The following is a 16637-nucleotide window of genomic DNA, read 5'->3' on the forward strand; positions in this document are numbered from 1 at the left end:
TCCCTCTCGCTCTCTCTCTCTCTCTGTCCCTCTCTCTCTGTCCCTCTCTCTCTCTCTCTGTCCCCCTCTCTCTCTGTGTGAATGGGAGAATGAGATCCCTGCTCTCCTCTCCACTCTGCTCTGTGACACTGATGTTTAGGCCAAGGTATGTATAGTTTGTGTGTTCTAGTGCAATGGTGTCTATATTGAATTTGTATTTGTGGTCCTCTCTCTTTCTCTCTCTGTGTGTGAATGGGAGAATGAGATCCTTGCTTTCCCCTCCACTCTGCTCCGTGACATGATCATAGCAATGGACGGGATGGAGGTAGGAAATGTAGGGCAGAGTGGGGATAGAAGGAGGAGGGGGTTCAGTGTGTCCTGGCTTTTGCAAGCTGTTACAACAGACAACTTTCTCACTCTTTCTATCTTCAAATCTCTATCTCCACTTCTCCCTCCCTCTCCAGCTCCCCCTCTCTCTCTCCATTTCTTCCTCCCTTGCATTCACCCAGTGCGTGCCTGTTCATTCTGTCTATCGGTGTGTGGTAGAGAGCTCCCCTACCCCCCAGCAATGCATTTCTGACTCTCAGTCAACCTCGTCTGAGAGATGGTCTTTAGATAAAGAAATCATGTCATCTGTGTGTGTTTAGTGTGAGTGCAACACAGATGTGTGTGTGTGTGTGTGTGTGTGTGTGTGTGTCGAGAGGTCTGAAATCCTCCGGGAGGCTCTTTCCTCCTTCCCAGGGTAATTTGCTGTGGGATGAGTGAAGTTTAAGAGCAAGGGTAGTCTTGGTAACAATTGCTGCCATCTGTGTGAGTAGTGTGTGAGTGTGTGAAAGGATGGAGGAGCAGCCTGCGGGCTTAATGCTTCATTCAACTAAATGTTGAATTATTTATTTAATACTCAGCAGAAAGGGAAGGTTACTGGGTTACACTGGAACACTTCCACAGCATTATGAATCTAGTAAGAGAGACTTCAGTCCATTCTCTACGTGGACATTCCAGGACAGGAGGGTACTGTTGCTATATTCTGTCATACTGTATACTAAAACCTCTCCTGTCTGCAGTCCAACACTTAGACAACATGACTCCCTACAATAACCTCATTAGAACTACACAGTCGGTTCCGTGTGGCTCACAACACTAGGGTTGTGGGTTTGATAAAATATATGAATTCACTACTGTAAGTCGCTCTGGAGGGCTCTAGGTCATGGCCGTAGAGTTCTCTTGGCCGTAGAGTTCTCTTGGCCGTAGAGTTCTCTTGGCCGTAGTGTCCTCTTGGTCGTAGTGTCCTCTTGGTCGTAGTGTCCTCTTGGCCGTAGGGCTCTCTCTTGGCCGTAGGGCTCTCTCTTTGCTATAGGGCTCTTTCTTGGCTGCAAGGTTCTCTTGGCTGCAAGGTTCTCTTGGCTGCAAGGTTCTCTTGGCTGTGGTGTCCTCTTGGCTGTGGTGTCCTCTTGGCTGTAGGGCTCTCTCTTGGCTGTAGGGCTCTCTCTTGGCTATAGGGCTCTCTCGGCAGTAGGGCTCTCTCGGCTTCTCTTGCCTGTGGTAGTAGAGGGTTCTCTTGGCTGTAAGATTCTCTTGGTTGTAGAGGGTTCTCCTGGCAGTTGGGTTCACCTGGCTTTAGGGCTCTCTTGGCTGTTGTAGTAGTAGAGGGTTCTCTTGGCTGTAGGCTTCTCTTGGCTGTAGTAGTGGAGGGTTCTCTTGGCTGTGGGCTTCTCTTGGCTGTAGTAGTGGAGGGTTCTCTTGGCTGTAGGCTTCTCTTGGCTGTAGGGTTTATCTTTGCTGTATTAGTAGAGGGTTCTCTTGGCTGTAGGGTTTCTCTTGGCTGTATTAGTAGAGGGTTCTCTTGGCTGTAGGGTTTCTCTTGGCTGTATTAGTAGAGGTTTCTCTTGGCTGTAGGGTTTCTCTTGGCTGTAGTAGTGGGGGTTTCTCTTGGCTTTAGGCTTTCTCTTGGCTGTAGGCTTTCTCTTGGCTGTAGGGTTTCTCTTGGCTGTAGTAGTGGAGGTTTCTCTTGGCTGTAGGCTTTCTCTTGGCTGTATTAGTAGAGGTTTCTCTTGGCTGTAGGCTTTCTCTTGGCTGTAGGCTTTCTCTTGGCTGTAGGGTTTCTCTTGGCTGTAGGGTTTCTCTTGGCTGTAGGGTTTCTGTTTGCTGTATTAGTAGAGGTTTATCTTGGCTGTAGGGTTTCTCTTTGCTGTATTAGTAGAGGTTTCTCTTGGCTGTATTAGAGGTTTATCTTGGCTGTATTAGAGGTTTCTCTTGGCTGTAGGGTTTTCAAATCAAATCAAATCAAATTTTATTTGTCACATACACATGGTTAGCAGATGTTAATGCGAGTGTAGCGAAATGCTTGTGCTTCTAGTTCCGACAATGCAGTAATAACCAACAAGTAATCTAACTAACAATTCCAAAACTACTGTCTTGTACACAGTGTGAGGGGATAAAGAATATGTACATAAGGATATATGAATGAGTGATGGTACAGAGCAGCATAGTCAAGATACAGTAGATGGTATCGAGTACAGTATATACATATGAGATGAGTATGTAAACAAAGTGGCATAGTTAAAGTGGCTAGTGATACATGTATTACATAAGGATACAGTCGATGATATAGAGTACAGAGTTTTCGTTGCAGGCCGTGTCAGTGGCACTGTATTGTCCTCAAAGCGGGCAAAAAAGTGATTTAGTCTGCCTGGGAGCAGGACATCCTGGTCCGTGACTGGGCTGGATTTCTTCCTGTAGTCCGTAATTGACTGTAGACCCTGCCACATGCCTCTTGTGTCTGAGCCGTTGAATTGAGATTCTACTTTGTCTCTGTACTGACGCTTAGCTTGTTTGATAGCCTTGCGGAGGGAATAGCTGCACTGTTTGTATTCGGTCATGTTACCAGACACCTTGCCCTGATTAAAAGCAGTGGTTCGCGCTTTCAGTTTCACGCGAATGCTGCCATCAATCCACGGTTTCTGGTTAGAGAATGTTTTAATCGTTGCTATGGGAACGACATCTTCAACGCACGTTCTAATGAACTCGCACACCGAATCAGCGTATTCGTCAATGTTGTTGTCTGACGCAATACGAAACATGTCCCAGTCCACGTGATGGAAGCAGTCTTGGAGTGTGGAGTCAGCTTGGTCGGACCAGCGTTGGACAGACCTCAGCGTGGGAGCCTCTTGTTTTAGTTTCTGTCTGTAGGCAGGGATCAACAAAATGGAGTCGTGGTCAGCTTTTCCGAAAGGGGGGCGGGGCAGGGCCTTATATGCGTTGCGGAAGTTAGAGTAACAATGATCCAAGGTCTTTCCACCCCTGGTTGCGCAATCGATATGCTGATAAAATTTAGGGAGTCTTGTTTTCAGATTAGGTTTCTCTTGACTGTACGGTTTCTCTTGGCTGTACGGTTTCTCTTTGCTGTATTAGTAGAGGTTTCTCTTGGCTGTAGGGTTTCTCTTTGCTGTATTAGTAGAGGTTTCTCTTGACTGTAGGGTTTCTCTTGGCTGTAGGGTTTCTCTTTGCTGTATTAGTGTAGGTTTCTCTTGGCTGTAGAGGTTTCTCTTGGCTGTAGGGTTTCTCTTTGCTGTATTAGTAGAGGTTTCTCTTGGCTGTAGGGTTTCTCTTGGCTGTAGGGTTTATCTTTGCTGTATTAGTAGAGGTTTCTCTTGGCTGTAGGGTTTCTCTTGGCTGTATTAGTAGAGGTTTCTCTTGACTGTAGGGTTTCTCTTGGCTGTAGGGTTTCTCTTTGCTGTATTAGTAGAGGTTTCTCTTGGTTGTAGGGTTTCTCTTGGCTGTAGGGTTTCTCTTGGCTGTAGGGTTTCTCTTTGCTGTATTAGTAGAGGTTTCTCTTGGCTGTAGGGTTTCTCTTGGCTGTAGGGTTTCTGTAGGGTTTCTCTTGGCTGTAGGGTTTCTCTTGGCTGTAGGGTTTCTCTTGGCTGTAGGGTTTCTGTAGGGTTTCTCTTGGCTGTAGGGTTTCTCTTGGCTGTATTAGTAGAGGTTTCTATTGGCTGTAGGGTTTCTCTTGGCTGTATTAGTAGAGGTTTCTCTTGGCTGTAGGGTTTCTCTTGGCTGTAGGCTTTCTGTAGGGTTTCTCTTGGCTATAGGGTTTCTCTTGGCTGTAGGGTTTCTATTTGCTGTATTAGAAGAGGTTTCTCTTGGCTGTAGGGTTTCTCTTGGCTGTAGGGTTTCTCTTTGCTGTATTAGTAGAGGTTTCTCTTGGCTGTAGGGTTTCTCTTGGCTGTAGGGTTTCTCCTTGCTGTATTAGTAGAGGTTTCTCTTGGCTGTAGGGTTTCTCTTGGCTGTAGGGTTTCTGTAGGGTTTCTCTTGGCTGTAGGGTTTCTCTTGGCTGTAGGGTTTCTCTTGGCTGTATTAGTAGAGGTTTCTCTTGGCTGTAGGGTTTCTCTTGGCTGTAGGGTTTCTCTTGGCTGTAGGGTTTCTGTAGGGTTTCTCTTGGCTGTAGGGTTTCTCTTGGCTGTATTAGTAGAGGTTTCTCTTGGCTGTAGGGTTTCTCTTGGCTCTAGGGTTTCTCTTTGCTGTATTAGTAGAGGTTTCTCTTGGCTGTAGGGTTTCTCTTGGTTGTAGGGTTTCTGTAGGGTTTCTCTTGGTTGTAGGGTTTCTCTTGGCTGTAGGGTTTCTCTTGGCTGTAGGGTTTTTCTTGGCTGTCGGGTTTCTCTTGGCTGTATTAGTAGAGGTTTCTCTTGACTAGGGTTTCTCTTGAATGTAGGGTTTCTCTTGGCTGTAGTAGTGGAGGGTTCTCTTGGCTGTAGGGTTCTCTTGGCTGTAAGGTTTCTCTTTGCTGTATTAGTAGAGGTTTATCTTGACTGTAGGGTTTCTCTTGAATGTAGGGTTCTCTTGGCTGTAGGGTTTCTCTTTGCTGTATTAGTAGAGGTTTCTCTTGGCTGTAGTAGTGGAGGTTTCTCTTGGCTGTAGGGTTTCTCTTGGCTTTATTAGTAGAGGTTTCTCTTGGCTGTAGGGTTTCTCTTGGCTGTAGTAGTGGAGGTTTCTCTTGGCTGTAGGGTTTCTCTTGGCTGTATTAGTAGAGGTTTCTCTTGGCTGTAGGGTTTCTCTTGGCTGTAGGGTTTCTCTTGGCTGTTGGGTTTCTCTTTGCTGTATGAGAGGAGGTTTCTCTTGGCTGTAGGGTTTCTCTTGGCTGTAGGGTTTCTCTTGGCTGTAGTAGTGGAGGTTTCTCTTGGCTGTAGGGTTTCTCTTGGCTGTATTAGTAGAGCTTTCTCTTGGCTGTAGGGTTTCTCTTTGCTGTATTTGTAGAGGTTTCTCTTGGCTGTAGGGTTTCTCTTGGTTGTAGGGTTTCTCTTGGCTGTATTGGTAGAGCTTTCTCTTGGCTGTAGGGTTTCTCTTGGCTGTAGGGTTTCTCTTTGCTGTATTAGTAGAGGTTTCTCTTGGCTGTAGGGTTTCTCTTGGCTGTAGGGTTTCTGTAGGGTTTCTCTTGGCTGTAGGGTTTCTCTTGGCTGTAGGGTTTCTCTTGGCTGTATTAGTAGAGGTTTCTCTTGGCTGTAGGGTTTCTCTTGGCTGTAGGGTTTCTCTTGGCTGTAGGGTTTCTGTAGGGTTTCTCTTGGCTGTAGGGTTTCTCTTGGCTGTATTAGTAGAGGTTTCTCTTGGCTGTAGGGTTTCTCTTGGCTCTAGGGTTTCTCTTTGCTGTATTAGTAGAGGTTTCTCTTGGCTGTAGGGTTTCTCTTGGTTGTAGGGTTTCTGTAGGGTTTCTCTTGGTTGTAGGGTTTCTCTTGGCTGTAGGGTTTCTCTTGGCTGTAGGGTTTTTCTTGGCTGTCGGGTTTCTCTTGGCTGTATTAGTAGAGGTTTCTCTTGACTAGGGTTTCTCTTGAATGTAGGGTTTCTCTTGGCTGTAGTAGTGGAGGGTTCTCTTGGCTGTAGGGTTCTCTTGGCTGTAAGGTTTCTCTTTGCTGTATTAGTAGAGGTTTATCTTGACTGTAGGGTTTCTCTTGAATGTAGGGTTCTCTTGGCTGTAGGGTTTCTCTTTGCTGTATTAGTAGAGGTTTCTCTTGGCTGTAGTAGTGGAGGTTTCTCTTGGCTGTAGGGTTTCTCTTGGCTTTATTAGTAGAGGTTTCTCTTGGCTGTAGGGTTTCTCTTGGCTGTAGTAGTGGAGGTTTCTCTTGGCTGTAGGGTTTCTCTTGGCTGTATTAGTAGAGGTTTCTCTTGGCTGTAGGGTTTCTCTTGGCTGTAGGGTTTCTGTAGGGTTTCTCTTGGCTGTAGGGTTTCTCTTGGCTGTTGGGTTTCTCTTTGCTGTATGAGAGGAGGTTTCTCTTGGCTGTAGGGTTTCTCTTGGCTGTAGGGTTTCTCTTGGCTGTAGTAGTGGAGGTTTCTCTTGGCTGTAGGGTTTCTCTTGGTTGTATGTTTTCTCTTGGCTGTAGTAGTGGAGATTTCTCTTGGTTGTAGGGTTTCTCTTGGCTGTATTAGTAGAGCTTTCTCTTGGCTGTAGGGTTTCTCTTGGCTGTATTAGTAGATGTTTCTCTTGACTTGTGTTTCTCTTGAATTTAGGGTTTCTCTTGGCTGTAGTAGTGGAGGGTTCTCTTGGCTGTATGGTTCTCTTGGCTGTAGGGTTTCTCTTTGCTGTATTAGTAGAGGTTTCTCTTGAATGTAGGGTTCTCTTGGCTGTAGGGTTTCTCTTTGCTGTATTAGTAGATGTGTCTCTTGGCTGTAGGGTTTCTCTTTGCTGTATTAGTGTAGGTTTCTCTTGGCTGTAGGGTTTCTCTTGGCTGTAGGGTTTCTCTTTGCTGTATTAGTAGAGGTTTATCTTGGCTGTAGGGTTTCTCTTGGTTGTAGGGTTTCTCTTGGCTGTATTAGTAGAGGTTTCTCTTGGCTGTAGAGGTTTCTCTTGGCTGTAGAGGTTTCTCTTGGCTGTAGAGGTTTCTCTTGGCTGTAGGGTTTCTCTTGGCTGTAGGGTTTCTCTTTGCTGTATTAGTAGAGGTTTCTCTTGGCTGTAGAGGTTTCTCTTGGCTGTAGGGTTTCTCTTTGCTTTATTAGTAGAGGTTTCTCTTGGCTGTAGGGTTTCTCTTGGCTGTAGGGTTTCTCTTTGCTGTATTAGTAGAGGTTTATCTTGGCTGTAGGGTTTCTCTTGGTTGTAGGGTTTACCACTACTACAGCAAAGAGAAGCCCTACAGCCAAGAGTAATTATGAGGTTGGGACATTGGGAACCTATCTGGGCTAGCTAAAGACAACTTTATAAATATCACGTTCGTTATATGAATCGGACCAAGGTGCAGCGTGGTATGTGTACATTCTTCATTATATTAAAAATGAACACTGAACAAACTAACCAAAATAACTAAATTACACGTACAAAGCTATACAAATGAGTGCTGACAGGCAACTACACATAGACAAGAACCCACAAACACCAAAGGGAAATTGCTACTTAAATGATCCCCAATCAGAGACAACGATAAACAGCTGCCTCTGATTGGGAACCATATCAGGCCACCATAAACATACAAATACCTAGACCTACAAAACCCAATACATACAAAACCCCTAGACAATACAAAAAGTAGCGTAACCACCCTAGTCGCACCCTGACCTAACCAAATTATAAAGAAAACAGATATCTCAGGTCAGGGCGTGACAATAAAATTGCTAGGTGGCTAGTACTATTACAGAGAAACAACAAACAAACGTGTCTGTGTGTTTCTACTTCTCAAAATATGTTATATATTTTCCTCAGGCTCCACTGTGCTAGGCTATGATTTTATTTTCACACAATGCTTGTTGGCTCTCATACCTGAGGCCTTCACTTGATGTAGTAATGAAATGTAACAATGAGTATGGTTAAATGCACTCAATAATATGATGACTGTGGATTGTCAGATTAATATAATAGTTTAAAACGTTTACATGCTTTGCAAGAAGAATCATTTTCCTAATAATCCTGTTTCCATGGACACATCTGAAATCGGGCTTCCTGATGGGATTTAAATTACCAATCAGAATAAACACTCTACCACAGCGACCATGTTATTTTGGGGAAACCTATTGGATTCTGAGTTCAGACGTGAAGTTTGTATGCGAAAACAATTTCTAAAATGCCGACTTTCGCTGAAGAGGGAAGATTGTACTACTGGTGTTGCCACATGTGCAGATCAAATACACAGCTGGAACTCTGATTCAGCCTGTTTACATGTCCTAACAATTATAAAATATTGTTTAGAAAACCAGGTGTTTTAATTGGTGTGTGCTTACTTCAATTTTGACCTCACGCCGATTTAAGATAGGCAGAATAAAGTGTTTACATGACTATTGCTGTACTCGGCCTACTGCCATAATCAATTTAATATTGAATTATTAGTGTGCATGTAAACATACTCAGTGCTGTTACTCACCTGTTGGTCCTCTCTCTCTCTCAAATTCAAATTCAAGCTGCTTTATTGGTATGAAAAACATTGTCAATATTGCTAAAGCAACAATGTATACAATATACATTGCAATAAAATTATAAACAATACCTAATAATAATATAAAATGGCAGTAAATAATACAAATTTAAATACAAAAATAATAACAATAAAATGATAACAGTCAATAGTAGATTGTCATCATTACCACTACTACTACCACCACAATCACTAAACTGTTATCATTACAATTACCACCCATACCACTACTACTACCACCGTCACTAAACTGCTATCATTACCATTACCACCCATACCACTACTACTACCACCACAATCACTAAACTGTTATCATTAAATTAACCACCCATACCACTACTACTACCACCACAATCACTAAACTGTTATCATTACAATTACCACCCATACCACTACTACTACCACCGTCACTAAACTGCTATCATTACCATTACCACCCATACCACTACTACTACCACCACAATCACTAAACTGTTATCATTAAATTAACCACCCATACCACTACTACTACCACCACAATCACTAAACTGTTATCATTACAATTACCACCCATACCACTACTACTACCACCGTCACTAAACTGCTATCATTACCATTACCACCCATACCACTACTACTACCACCACAATCACTAAACTGTTATCATTAAATTAACCACCCATACCACTACTACTACCACCACAATCACTAAACTGTTATCATTACAATTACCACCCATACCACTACTACTACCACCGTCACTAAACTGCTATCATTACCATTACCACCCATACCACTACTACTACCACCACAATCACTAAACTGTTATCATTAAATTAACCACCCATACCACTACTACTACCACCACAATCACTAAACTGTTATCATTACAATTACCACCCATACCACTACTACTACCACCATCACTAAACTGCTATCATTACCATTACCACCCATACCACTACTACTACCACCACAATCACTAAACTGTTATCATTACCATTACCACCCATACCACTACTACTACCACCACAATCACTAAACTGTTATCATTACCATTACCACCCATACCACTACTACTACCACCACAATCACTAAACTGCTATCATTACCATTACCACCCATACCACTACTACTACCACCACAATCACTAAACTGCTATCATTACCATTACCACCCCTACCACTACTACTACCACCACTACACTTCTATCATTATCATTACCATTACCACCCATACCACTACTACTACCACCACTACACTTCTATCATTACCACCCATACCACTACTACTACCACCACAATCACTAAACTGTTATCATTACCATTACCACCCATACCACTACTACTACTACCACCATCACTAAACTGTTATCATTACAATTACCACCCATACCACTACTACTACCACCACAATCACTGAACTGTTATCATTACCATTACCACCCATACCACTACTACTACCACCACTACACTTCTATCATTACCATTACCATCCATACCACTACTACTACCACCACCATCACTACACTTCTATCATTACCATTACCACCCATACCACTACTACTACCACCACCATCACTAAACTGTTATCATTACAATTACCACCCATACCACTACTACTACTACCACCATCAGTAAACTGCTATCATTACCATTACCACCTATACCACTACTACTACCACCACAATCACTAAACTGCTATCATTACCATTACCACCCATACCACTACTACTACCACCACTACACTTCTAGCATTACCATTACCATCCATACCACTACTACTACCACCACCACCACTACACTTCTATCATTACCATTACCACCCATACCACTACTACTACCACCACTACACTTCTAGCATTACCATTACCATCCATACCACTACTACTACCACCACCACCACTACACTTCTATCATTACCATTACCACCCATACCACTACTACTACCACCACCATCACTAAACTGCTCTCATTACCATTACCACTACTACTACTACTACCACCACCATCACTAAACTGCTATCATTACCATTACCACCCATACCACTACTACTACCACCACCACCACTACACTGTTATCATTACCATTACCACCCATACCACTACTACTACCACCACCATCACTACACTTCTATCATTACCATTACCACCCATACCACTACTACTACCACCACAATCACTAAACTGTTATCATTACCATTACCACCCATACCACTACTACTACCACCACAATCACTAAACTGCTATCATTACCATTACCACCCATACCACTACTACTACCACCACTACACTTCTATCATTACCATTACCACCCATACCACTACTACTACCACCACCATCACTACACTTCTATCATTACCATTACCACTACTACCACTACCACCACCATCACTAAACTGCTATCATTACCATTACCACTACTACTACTACCACCACCATCACTAAACTGCTCTCATTACCATTACCACTACTACTACTACTACCACCACCATCACTAAACTGCTATCATTACCATTACCACCCATACCACTACTACTACCACCACCACCACTACACTGTTATCATTACCATTACCATCCATACCACTACTACTACCACCACCACCACTACACTTCTATCATTACCATTACCACCCATACCACTACTACTACCACCACCATCACTACACTTCTATCATTACCATTACCACCCATACCACTACTACTACCACCACCATCACTACACTTCTATCATTACCATTACCACTACTACCACTACCACCACCATCACTAAACTGCTATCATTACCATTACCACTACTACTACTACCACCACCATCACTAAACTGCTCTCATTACCATTACCACTACTACTACTACTACCACCACCATCACTAAACTGCTATCATTACCATTACCACCCATACCACTACTACTACCACCACCACCACTACACTGTTATCATTACCATTACCATCCATACCACTACTACTACCACCACCACCACTACACTTCTATCATTACCATTACCACCCATACCACTACTACTACCACCACCATCACTACACTTCTATCATTACCATTACCACCCATACCACTACTACTACCACCACCATCACTACACTTCTATCATTACCATTACCACTACTACCACTACCACCACCATCACTAAACTGCTATCATTACCATTACCACCCATACCACTACTACTACCACCACCATCACTAAACTGCTCTCATTACCATTACCACTACTACTACTACTACCACCACCATCACTAAACTGCTATCATTACCATTACCACCCATACCACTACTACTACCACCACCGCCACTACACTGTTATCATTACCATTACCACCCATACCACTACTATTTGGAATGATAAACAACAATAATAACAGTAATAACAATAATAGTAATAATAAGTAAGTTACTGTTTACTATGCAGATGTTATTATTCAGTGTCCCTCAGGCTATGGCAGGAAAATACATATTTAAATACATTGCTCCTTCTCCCATGAGTATTTGTAGTTTTTCTTCTGGGTTCTTTTTCTTCTAAGTTCAAATTTTGAATAAATGTAGTAATTTCTGTGAATAATGATGATGATGATAATAATTATGATGCTCTCTCTCTCTCTCTCTCGCTCGCTTTCCCGCTCTCTTTTTGCCTGTCTGCAGGACAGACAGGGATCTCCAGCCAATGATGTAGATGAGGATGATGAAGGTACATAGGGAAGGCTGTGTGGGGAGGAAGAGCAGCGCCTGACTCTCCTCTCTTCCACTTCCTCATCCACTCTGAGCCGTACCCTCTAATTGGGCGGACGGAGCACAATGTCATCGACCACGCACACCTCAGCCCCGCATCCCAAGAAGACGCGCGGGAAGGAGAGAACTGAGGTCATGGGTGACTTTGCGCAGACAGCCAGTGAGGAGTTTCGGAACAAGCTGATGGACCTCCAGATAGAAATGCAGCAGGAGAAGGGCAAGGTAGGCCCCTCCCCTCTGATGATGATAAGGATGCAATTGATGATGTTGATAATGATATCATTATCTGTTGGTCTTTTGTGATCTACTGTTAATGATACTATTAAGAATCATTATCTCTCTTTTTCCTATTCCCTTACAAACGTCACTCTTTCTCTCCTCCTCTTCCTCCCGTTTGTCTCGCTCCTCCCCTATCCTCTATCCCACCCTCCTCTCGCTCCCTCTCCTCTGTCCCACCCTCCTCTCCCTCCCCTCTCCTCTGTCCCACCCTCCTCTCCCTCCCTCTCCTCTGTCCCCCCCTCCTCTCCCCCTCTCCTCTATCCCACCCTCCTCTCCCTCCTCTCCCTCCTCTCCCCCTCTCCTCTATCCCACCCTCCTCTCCCTCCCTCTCCTCTGTCCCACCCTCCTCTCCCTCCCCTCTCCTCTGTCCCACCCTCCTCTCCCTCCCTCTCCTCTGTCCCTCCCTCCCCTCTCCTCTATCCCACCTTCCTCTCCCTCCCTCTCCTCTATCCCACCCTCCTCTCCCTCCTCTCCCCCCTCTCCTCTATCCCACGCTCCTCTCCCTCCCCTCTATTCTATCCCTCCCTCCCCTCTCCTCCCCTGGGTAGGTCTCTAAGCTGAGAGAGCGTCTCCAGGAGCAGAGGCAAGCCAGGGAACTAGAACAACACAAACACACGGTGGTCCTCACCGACCTCCGCGCCAAACTGCACGAGGAGAAGCTCCGCGAGCTGGCAGCCGCCCGCGAGGCGTTGGCACGTCAACACGAGTTGGAGCTGGCGCGTACCATTAAGATCCGCGACGGGGAAGTACACCGGCTGCAGGGGCTGGTCCACGCACTGAGGGACGGGGCTGCGGACAAGCTGAAGAGTGCCCTGCTAGGGGAGGCCCGGGAAGAGGCCAGGAGGTCCTTCGATGGGGAGAGACTCAGACTACAGCAGGAGGTAGGCTGGCCTGGGGCCTCAATTTGAATCCAACCTGCATTGGATTTTTTTTTCTCCCCATGGCCAATCAGAATCCTAGCCTGGTGCGGGTCATGCTACTTTTAATTCCTTCTACTACCAGCTAGACTCCCCTCACAGGCCTTGTTTTCAGAATAAGAAGCTTCAAGCCTGTGTTTAGTCTGGACTTGAAAGTTGTTGTTCAGAGCATCTTCTTTGTTTCTAAAAGTCATGTGACATTACTATGTCCCCAATCATCTTAATTGCTTCAGGGGGCGTATACTTGAAGTGTATACTAGATGGAAAGTGTAACGCTACACATGCTAGCTGTGTGTGTGTTCCCCCCAGGTCCTGAAGCAGGAGACAGTACGGAAGCAGGTTGAGGAGGCTCTGTCTAACACGCTGCAGGCAGACAAGGCCAAAGCAGCCGACCTCCGAACAGCCTACCAGCAGCACCAGGATGAGATCAATCGCATCAAGAGAGACTGCGAGAGAGACATCCGCCGGGTGGTGAGTCGACCGTAACGTGATCACACACCACGTGCCTGTCTGCAAACCGTAACCCCGGCCACAAATCATAACTCCTGATCGATCCTAACCCACATCACACAAAGTCCATGTGTGAGACTGGAGTGTCTGGTCTGGTGAGTGACCTGAAAGTGAACCAAACTTCAAACCAAATTAGGACCATAAACCATATAAATCATTAACCACAGCTAACTGAAATGGGAACCACTCTCTAACAATAGATCTCGTTCTCTCATTCCGTTCCGCGTATGCACTTCTACTGAAGTTCATCTTTAACTTATTGTAGTAATCTGATGGAGAGCTTGAAATGCACTATGTTGATCTCCAGTTGTATTTAACAGAGACCCAGATAACAGAGAGACTGATTAACTACAGCACAGAAGAACAGTGGAAAAACAGGGCCATTAAAGAGATCTCTGCAGCTGTAAAGGTTTACAGTCACGGCTATAATATTTCACAAGGAAACCGAAAGGGGGATGGGAAGAGGTAAAGGAAGAGAGAGGGATGAGAGAAGGGAGTGAGATGAGGACAGGCTGAGAGAAGAACGGGGGGAGTGTGAACTAAGGTTCATGAATGAATTTCTCTCAACAATGTTGGTGTCGTATAATTTGTTGGAGCCTTAGTCTGTAGTTGGAGAATAATGAGCTGGTTTGGAAGGAGGAGAGCAATGGGTTGGACAATAATGAGATAGTTTGGAAGGAGGAGAGTAATGGGTTGGAGAATAATGAGCTGGTTTGGAAGGAGGAGAGCAATGGGTTGGAAAATAATGAGCTGGTTTGGAAGGAGGAGAGTAATGGGTTGGAGAATGAGAGGGAGAACAGCTGGAGATGAGGCTAAAGAGTTCCAGAGTGAAGATGTGTTTTCTCTCTGTCTCACTCTCACTGTCACACAGTCTCTCTCCTTCTTCTCTCCATCCTCCCATCTCTCACTATATTTGTCTCTCTTCTCACCATCCTCCCATCTCTCCTCACTATATTTGTCTCTCTCTCTCTCTCTCCTTCTCTTCATCCTCCCATCTCTCCTCACTATTTGTCTCTCTCTCTCTCTCTCCTTCTCTTCATCCTCCCATCTCTCCTCACTATATTTGTCTCTCTCTCCTTCTCTTCATCCTCCCATCACTCCTCACTATATTTGTCTCTCTCTTCTTCTCTCCATCCTCCCATCTCTCCTCACTATATGTGTCTCTCTCTCTCTCCGTCTCTTAATGTCCTCATCTCTCCTCACTATATTTGTCTCTCTCTCCTTCTCTTCATCCTCCCATCTCTCCTCACTATATTTGTCTCTCTCTCTCCTTCTTCTCTCCATCCTCCCATCTCTCCTCACTATATTTGTCTCTATCTCTCTTCTCTCCATCCTCCCATTTCAGCAGCATACCACCCTGCATACCACTGCTGGCTTGCTTCTGAAGCTAAGCAGGGTTGGTCTTGGTCAGTTCCTGGATGGGAGACCAGAAGCTGCTGGAAGTGGTGTTGGAGGGCCAGTAGGAGGCACTCTTTCCTCTGGTCTAAAAAAAATATCCCAATGCCCCAGGGCAGTGATTGGGGACATTGCCCTGTGTTGGGTGCCGTCTTTCGGATGGGACGTTAAACGGGTGTCCTGACTCTCTGAGGTCATTAAAGATCCCATGGCACTTATCGTAAGAGTAGGGGTGTTAACCCCGGTGTCCTGGCTAAATTCCCAATCTGGCCATCAAACCATCACGGTCACCTAATAATCCCCAGTTTACAATTGGCTCATTCATCCCACTCCTCTCCCCTGTAACTATTCCCCAGGTCGTTGCTGCAAATGAGAATGTGTTCTCAGTCAATTTACCTGGTAAAATAACGGATAAATTAAAAAAAAATAAAAAAATTCTCCTCACTATATTTGTCTCTTTCTCTCTTCTCTTCATCCTCCCATCTCTCCTTACTATATTTGTCTCTCTCGCTCATTTTCTCCACCCTCCCATCTCTCCTCACTATATTTGCCTCTCTCTCTCTCTCCTTCTCTTCATCCTCCCATCTCTCCTCACTATATTTGTCTCTCTCTCTCTCTCTCCTTCTCTTAATGTCCTCATCTCTCCTCACTATATTTGTCTCTCTCTCTTCTCTCAATCCTCCCATCTCTCCTCACTATATTTCTCTCTCTCTCTCCTTCTCTTCATCCTCCCATCTCTCCTCACTATATTTGTCTCTCTCGCTCCTTCTCTTCATCCTCCCATCTCTCCTCACTATATTTGTCTCTCTCTCTCTCCTTCTCTTGATGTCCTCATCTCTCCTCACTATATTTGTCTCTCTCTCTTCTTCTCTCAATCCTCCCATCTCTCCTCACTATATTTCTCTCTCTTTCTCTCTCTCCTTCTCTTCATCCTCCCATCTCTCCTCACTATATTTGTCTCTCTCTCTCTCCTTCTCTTGATGTCCTCATCTCTCCTCACTATATTTGTCTCTCTCGCTCCTTCTCTTCATCCTCCCATCTCTCCTCACTATATTTGTCTCTCTCTCTCTCCTTCTCTTGATGTCCTCATCTCTCCTCACTATATTTGTCTCTCTCTCTCCTTCTCTACATCCTCCCATCTCTCCTCACTATATTTGTCTCTCTATCTCCTTCTTCTCTTCATCCTCCCATCTCTCCTCACTATATTTGTCTCTCTCTCTCTCCTTCTCTTCATCCTCCCATCTCTCCTCACTATATTTGTCTCTCTCTCTCCTTCTCTTCATCCTCCCATCTCTCCTCACTATATTTGTCTCTCTCTCTCCTTCTCTTCAACCTCCCATCTCTCCTCACTATATTTGTCTCTCTCTCTCTTCTCTCCATCCTCCCATCTCTCCTCACTATATTTGTCTCTCTCTCTCCTTCTCTTCATCCTCCCATCTCTCCTCACT

General features: G+C 44.7%; 1 protein-coding gene across 1 annotated transcript in view; it reads left to right on the forward strand.

The window, feature by feature from the left end:
• The window catches only part of LOC139390579 (janus kinase and microtubule-interacting protein 1-like), a 51362-nt gene that overhangs the window by 14324 nt on the left and 20401 nt on the right, over positions 1-16637 (forward strand). Inside the window, exons 2-4 of the mRNA XM_071137786.1 lie at positions 12002-12310; positions 12916-13248; positions 13594-13755. Coding sequence (XP_070993887.1) covers positions 12155-12310; positions 12916-13248; positions 13594-13755 — 651 coding nt within the window. The 5' untranslated portion in view covers positions 12002-12154. The remainder of the gene's footprint in view (positions 1-12001; positions 12311-12915; positions 13249-13593; positions 13756-16637) is intronic.

Source organism: Oncorhynchus clarkii, chromosome 31, assembly GCF_045791955.1.
Source record: "Oncorhynchus clarkii lewisi isolate Uvic-CL-2024 chromosome 31, UVic_Ocla_1.0, whole genome shotgun sequence".
Taxonomy (NCBI): Eukaryota; Metazoa; Chordata; class Actinopteri; order Salmoniformes; family Salmonidae; genus Oncorhynchus; species Oncorhynchus clarkii.